General features: G+C 43.8%; 1 protein-coding gene across 1 annotated transcript in view; it reads left to right on the top strand.

Moving 5' to 3' along the window:
- Eif4e3 (eukaryotic translation initiation factor 4E family member 3) overlaps positions 1-5,090 on the top strand; it is a 42,832-nt gene extending 37,742 nt beyond the window's left edge. Inside the window, exon 7 of the mRNA XM_057790981.1 lies at positions 3,359-5,090. Coding sequence (XP_057646964.1) covers positions 3,359-3,405 — 47 coding nt within the window. The 3' untranslated portion in view covers positions 3,406-5,090. The remainder of the gene's footprint in view (positions 1-3,358) is intronic.
- The last annotated feature ends 2,541 nt before the right edge of the window (positions 5,091-7,631 follow it).

A 7,631-nucleotide genomic window follows, 5' to 3' on the forward strand; every position in this document is an offset into this window, starting at 1 on the left:
GGTGGCAGGAGGTGGGGAGGGGAGTTGGGGGGGAGTCAGGCAAGGAGAAAGGAAGTTGCACCCAGGCTAGCTGAATGACACCTGGATAGACATCCCGAAGGTAGGTGACAGTGTCAGGTGTGTGAGGCAGAAGAAACTAGCTGCAGCTCTAAGCAGAAAAGTGCCTTTTAATGACACCCTTGAACATTTCAAAGCTCAGAGTGTGCAATTTAAAAAATGGAATTCCCTGGGTTCGACACGAAGCAGGCTGTCCTTTCCTTGGCACAATTGCCCGTGTGTATTATAGAAGTGATCTGGGAAAATTGGGGTCTGGACAGAAGCTGGTTCACAGGGTAAGGGTCAGTCCTGGGTGAGCTAGGCTGGAAGGGGCCGGTTCATGCCACCTTTGTCTTATTAATGGGATCCTGGTGCCCTGGAGTTTGTAGAAGTTGGCTGGCTAGATGACTGGGATGCCAGGAGAATGCCAGAATAACCAGTCCTGACCTCCGTAGGAAGATGAAGAACTGGACAGTGGCACTTAATGTGATTTTCATCCAAGACTGAAGATTTGAGGGAGACACTCACAGTTTATACACACCTTCCCTGCTTCCATTAAGTTCCTTGGACAGCTGAAGGACAAAGGCCTTGATCTGGTGTGAGCGTTGTGTAGGACAGGGATTGGAAAGCCAGGGACTGAAACGGAGCCAACTTCTTGACTCCCTTTCCCCCACCCCCACCTCAGTCATTCCATGTGAACGTTGCCGAGAGCAGCCTCTACATTTTCATAGGATTGGGAAAAAGCAAAACTGTTTTGTAACACATGAAAATTATATCAGTACCAAGCTTCAGTAGCTTGGTTGTATAAGGAAGCACTCATTCGTGTCCACATTTTCTATAGCTTCTTCAGCCACCAGGAATTGTGTGGATTTCTACTAAAAGTCTGCTGGCTCCTGGATCTGAAATCCTCTAATGGTTTCCCCAGTTGCTTCGGGGGTGACAAATGGCCCTCAATGCCCAGATGCTCACAGTATTGCAGTGTATCTGCTCTTTGACACTTCAGTGCTTCAGCTGTGGCTGTCCTGAACCTCCCCTCCAGCCCCGCACACCTAGAGATGAGAAAAGCCTTTGCCTCGACACTGCCTTTGTGTTTATAATTTGCAAATCAGCATTGCTAACATTCTTACGGTTCCTCACACTGGCCCTGAAACATAGCATATTTCACTGAAGACCAATCTATGTTTTATTTGGTATCTGCCCTAAAACATCTTTATTAAAGATAGGAATTAGGGCTGGGGAGCTAGTTCTAAGGGGACCTGAGTTCAATCCCCAGAACCCACATTTTAAAATAGCTTGGACTAGGGCCCAAGGAGATGACTCAGCAGTGAGGATTGTGTACTGCTCTTGCAAATGACCTGAGTTTGGTTCCCAACACTGTGACAGGTAGTTTATAGCTGGAACTTCAGGTCTAGGGGATCTGACACCCAATTCTGGACCCCACAGGCAACTGCACTCATATACCCCCACACAAGTACATGTAGTTTAAAAATAAATCACTAAAGAAAATAGCTAGGGCTGGAGAGATGGCTCAGTTGGCAGCAGCACTTGCTACGCAGAATGATGACCTGAGTTCACATCCCAGCATCTGTATGAAAAGCTGGTCATTGCCACACACACTGTAACCCCAACACTATACAGGCAGAGAAAGGAGGATCGCCAGTGCCTTCTGGCCCTATGCCTGTCCCAAGTTCAGTGAAAAAGTCTGTCTCAAAGAATATGTCAGAGGTGACAAAACAGGACACCCAGTGTCCTTCCTCAGCCTGTAGACATGAGGCATAGGTAGAATCCGGTACCCATATAGCATGTACACATACCACACACATACACATACCACACACATATATGCATACACACACCACAATGCATAGGCAGATGCACACATACCATGCATGTCATCTACACACACATACACAACATATACACACACATACACATACAGAAAGCTGAGTGTGGTTGTATCTGCTTATAATCCCAGCACTGGGGAAATGGAGACAGGTAAATCTCTGGGGCTTGCTGGCCAGGCTATCCCTGAGCAAGATCCAGGCCAGTGAGAGATCTTGACTCAAAACATAAGATGAATAGCATCTGAGGAACAACAGCCAAGACTATTCCCTGTCCTCCCTATCCTTTCTGTCTCCCTCCCTGTCTCCTCCCCTCCCCGACACACATGCACTGCCCCCTGCACATGCATGTGTACCTTCACATGCAGACACATACTCAAATAAAGAACATATCTGAAAAATCAAATACTTAGGAAACTGAAACTCTGAAAGATAAGCAATTAAACTTGAGTAGATGCCAGGTCACCAGTCCTAGTCACCCTGGGAGTTAGAAGGTGCATCTTTCCCAGTGGTTTATCTAGAAGAATTGTTGCTTGGAGTAGCTACCCGAGATGATCTTAAAGGACCACTGACGTGCTGGCCTCACTCTTGGTGGTCTATATTAAAAGTAAGAATAGGAGAGAGATGGAGGTGAAGTGGGGCACTCAGTTCTGCCTCCCTTTATTGCCCGGATGAGTGAGTGGATGTACTTGCACTAAATAGCCCTGGCTGTATTAGACCTTGCCTCGTGGTGACATCTAGACACCATCTGACTTAAACTTGGCCCTTTGCATTGCAGCTAATAATGTGTGTCTCACGGGCCTCCCATTTCTTGTCTTCCAGTTTAAAAGATTTAGGTCTTTGAAGAGCATAATTGTTATTGTCAGTTTCCCAATTAGTAATTCCACAGGACAAACTATGAAACCCCTGAGGTGTAGGGTGAGGGCTGGGGAAAATACTAGAACCGTCAATTTTATGAAGCTTTATTTCCCACAGAAGGTGTTGAAAAGCAGGGGGCATGATATGACCCACCCCCCTTGTATGGTTCTGTTTTGTTTTGTGTTATCTTATTCTTGAAGGTAGGCTTGGGAATGGCTCTGTCTTGGGTCATAGGTTTCCCCCTTCCCATGCATTTTTGTGGGGCTCATTTTCCCTGTAGCGTTTGCCTAGAGCCCAGCATACCCTCCTCATCAGCTAGTGTGGATGAGTCATCCCCATCCCCCTCCAGGCACAGCAAGAAGAAGCAGGCAGCGTGCCCACAGCATGTTTATCCCTTGTTTTCATTTTCATTATTACGTTTCTCAGGAAATGCACGCCTTAGCTAACAGTTACTGGCAAAATTTTAAAAAAAGAAAGGAAGAAAAGAAAAGTTTTAAAAAAAAAAGGTATTTGAGTTCTCGCCAACATCTGGGGAGCTGAATGAGACGCCTAGAGGGGTTGGCCCATCCTTTGCTTAAAGTTTTCTTTCCTTCTTTTCCTTTTTGTTTTTTTCTGTCCTTTAGCCCATGAAGAGCATCATGCTTTTGAAGGTGGACGTGGAAAACACTAATTGCACTCTGTAAAGAATTCTTTATCCTTTGCTGATTGGTTTTGGAAACGGTCTTAACAGGAGGGAGAGTGAAGAGAAGACTTGCCGAAGCCCGATGCTGGTCCATTTAGAGTGGGTTTCTGTCCTTGCGGACAGGGGCGGTTAGGACTCCAAGCGGCAGGTGGGGTTGGGGGAGAGCCTGTGGGTTTCTGCCATCATATCCTTGGGGTTTTTTGTTTTTGTTTCTGTTTTGTTTTTTAAGAAAACTTTTTTTTTCTTTTTTACCTCTCTTAATTCTCTGTGCTTTGCACTCTTCCCCTCCCCGTAAGGTTCCTTATTCAGGGTAATTATTGTTTTCTGCACACCCTTTCATTGAGGCATAAGAATTGGGTTTCCCCTTCAGTAGCTCTACTGTACCTTGTTAAGGAACATCTGCATAATCGCCACAGGATTGCCTGTGAAACCACAGGGCACCAGGAGGAAGCCTAGCTTAGCAAAACCCCCTTTCTGATAAATTGTTGTGACACTTGCCTGCATACTGTGAGCTGGGCATTGGTTCCTTTGTCTGTGTGTTCCATAGAAACCATGTTCATTGATGGCCCGCACATCTTAAAACCCTTTTAAAAAGCAGTAGAAGGAAAAGAAATTGTTGGTTTGCCTAACATGAAAACTTTCATCACAATTGAGTGTCCGGCTCAAATCAAACTCTAGGATTTGGGGGCCTACTGTGCTAGTATTTCTAACAGGAATCCCAGTCTGGCCTTTTCAACTGAAGCAAGCCCCATGATTTGTCCAGAGAGGAAACCTCATGTTTGCCCACTTAGAACTTTCCATGTCAATTCCCACACCTGTGTGAAGTGATCCCTGTCATGTGTCCTCTCTGAAAATCGGTGACAACCCCAGCACTCACACAGTTGAATTTGAGTGTATCTCCTTCCTCTTAACTGTGTTATTAGCTGTAGGGTTATACTACCTAAGAAAACTTTTCAGAGCATTCAACTCCTTCCTGGGCTCCTGTTTCCCTCTCAACCTCGCCCCAGCTCCTGGTAATTTTCCCTGTAAAAGGGCCTCCCTCCTCTTGGCTTGGGTTTAGAGCCACGGGACCAGTGCAGTGTCTATGCCTATCAAGGAGCAAATTTTTAATTCCCCTTGCACTGTTGGCCAGCAGAGAGATGGGGCTGATCCAGGCCTTCCACGTGTATTTGTAAATAAAATTCCCCATTCCCATATTTTAAATGGCTCTCAGTAGCCTCTGTTTATCAAAGTCGTGGCCTCCACTGCATTGCTAAACACTCCGCCAAAATAATTAGCTGTCAGAGTTTAGGAGTTACTTCTTTTCTGAAGTCCCTAGGCAATTTCACTCATCTGGGTATTGGATACTTCTAGAAAAATCCCAGGATGCATTTGTCTAAATGACGTGTACTTCTCTGAACAGTTTCTAAACTTGTTTTAAAAGTATAACTCAAGGATTTAAAACTTATTCTGGACATGAATTGAAATTCCTTTTTATACTATAAGTATTTTTCTCATAGATTAGTAAAAAAGGATATAATTGACTTCCTTATTATAATTGTCATATATATATTTCCATAAGTAAATAAATTTTGAGGAATTTTTATTTTTGAACTTTATTTAAAGCATTTGTGATGACATGTTCAATTTTTTGCATGTATGTAGCTTTTGAAGTAAAAATAAAATAAAATTAAATAAATAGGAATGATAGGCTTACGTTAATGCTTCCGAGTTTCTATCGTTTATGAACATGAAACATGACAAGCACACAAAGTAGATTTTCATTCCATGAACTTCTGTAGCTGTTTCCCTTTGGAAAACACTAAACATGAACAGTATTTAGCTGCTTAATGTTCAAAACCTGTCATCTGGATTACTTTGAGTGGAGTTTGTCAAATTTTGCTTTGGAAATGGTTTTAATTGAATATTTAGTCATAATTGACTCTGTGAGAACTAATCTGACTTAAGCAGTTTAAAGCCTTTCACTGCCTCCTTAAAGAAGCCGATGCTCTGGGAAGACAAGAGGCAATGTTTGGGGGCATGTGACTTGGTGTCAGAGCAGTTCAGCCATCTTCACTACTGCTGGGGCAAGTGTCAATTCCAGTAGCTTCTTGGTCCTTTAGCCAAGTCCTGTGAGTGCAGCTCGGTCTGCTCTGCAAAGAACCACACAGAAGCCAAGGGCTTGCTCCAACGGCTTGCTTTCTTGAGGCAGAGCCAGGACAGCTGGTGGAAACCAGTGTGTTTTCTCCTCCATCCTATTATCCCAAATTGCCGTATTACAGGCCTTGCTTACACTGGGAAAGATGCACCCGCTGAATCAGGACACGTAGTAGCCGAGAAAGCCTTGTCCTTGAAGCGTTTCCATGACTTTTGTAAACACTTTGTGAATGTTTTTAAGGTTTGCTCTTCCACCTCAGCTATCTCCCATTTCTGAATCGACCCAGTAAACCTGCATTGCTGTAATTTAGATTCATGGTTCCCATGACAGAGAACAAACATGAGAAGGAAAACAAGATTCTGGGAACTCATAAGGTTAAGTTCTCTAGACCCTCCTTTGCTTTAGCAGCATGTCTACTCTGTACATACAGTCATAAAACTTCATTGTCAGAAGGAACTTTAGATGTAATTGCATCCAGTAGACACAATATACAGTATAGTAGCTGAGCCTTGACTGACTTGTCCAAGTTTGAAGGATGGAGGCCTAGACAACAGGAGAGCTGGACACCAAAGTCTGTGGATTGTAATCTACACAGGCTTCATGTGGGGAAGACAATGTGTCTGTCACAATTAACTCTCCTCCCCCAACAAGTCACCCTGATCAGCTCCAGTCTCTGCCCACTCTGGCTACAGTAACAACATACACTCAGACACTCTCATGTCAACAGCTGCTTATTCTTTCCCACTCAGTCCCCTGACTGAATGGCATTAGATTTGGGGTCTCGAAACCTGTAGTGTAACAGGAAGATGCTCCACTCCCCAAGCATCCCAACGTTCATCCTCACACAAAACTGACAGCATCCGCAACGATCACTTGGTGGCGCTGCCTCCCAGCTGTCGGTCAGGACCAGAGGCAGAATGAGTTCTGCTGTGTGTAGGGGATTATTTTAACATCTTGCTGCGTGCTGCTATAGGACGCTACAAAACTTTCTTTACATACAAATCATATTTAGCGATAGACATTTAATTCTTATACGTCTAATAAAAATGAATTACAGACATGCTTTAAAAAAAAAAAAACAACTCAGCTCCAAGCCTCTCCTTGGTCTTTTAAGTAGTTGTAAAAAGAAAAAAATAAACATAAAGAATATAGGGAGCGCTTTATCAATATTCGATTAGCATGGCTAATGATGACAAACTATTAGGCGTCCTTTCTTTTTAGATAATTATAGAATTCCTCTAAGAATGCAAATTTGCTCTTGCCTTTCCCTGTGTTCAATGAAAGTAGAGGACTGCCTGTGTGGGGTTTATTTCTTAAAGTTGAGATCACCTCAATTTACTCTTTAGAGTTTGGTGGCTCAGAGCCGTGCAAAGCCTGGAAGGGTATCTCAAGAGCCAGGAAGAGTCACAGAGGAGGGGCGGGGAAAGGGAATGAATAGAAAAATCCCTTGAAAAATGAGCTGCTGGGGCAGTAAGATGGGTTTCCTTTCACCCCTCTCAAGGAAAAACCCAAGCGAATTCCTTAATCATCTAACTAGACTACCATAGGTTAGCTTTATGTTTTGTTTTGCTTTGTTTTTTAATGAAGACTTCTTAACATTTAGTTAATCTGCTGAGGCTGGAAGTCATCATCCTTCATGGTGCTGACAGGAGTCAAAGTTTAAAAGAAAACCCAAAGACATGGAATTTGAGAGTGGAAGGGACCTTTGAGATCATTCGGCAGTGCGTCTGACTGTGTAGTGCGCAGCAGGACCACTGAGGCGCTAGCTTATCAGGCACGTTCCCCAGCTGCACCCTGGAGCTTTGGGCATCTGCGTTTTAAGCTAGCACTGTGCAGGTCTTTAGACCTCGTTTTGAGAACCTCTGATTATATCCAACCTCTGCATATGACAGGTGAGGCACAGATTCCTGATAGGAGGGTAAACACCAACAATCTCGGGGAAAACCGTCACAACTTAGGTAGAAGATGCTCATTAATAAGAACTTTGTGTCTATGACCACAGCAATCATAGGTAACCAATTTCTGGAAGTCCATAATATAAACCTTTAATACAGAGCCACGGCTTCTCTCTTTTCTA

Source organism: Chionomys nivalis, chromosome 1 (genome assembly GCF_950005125.1).
Source record: "Chionomys nivalis chromosome 1, mChiNiv1.1, whole genome shotgun sequence".
Taxonomy (NCBI): Eukaryota; Metazoa; Chordata; class Mammalia; order Rodentia; family Cricetidae; genus Chionomys; species Chionomys nivalis.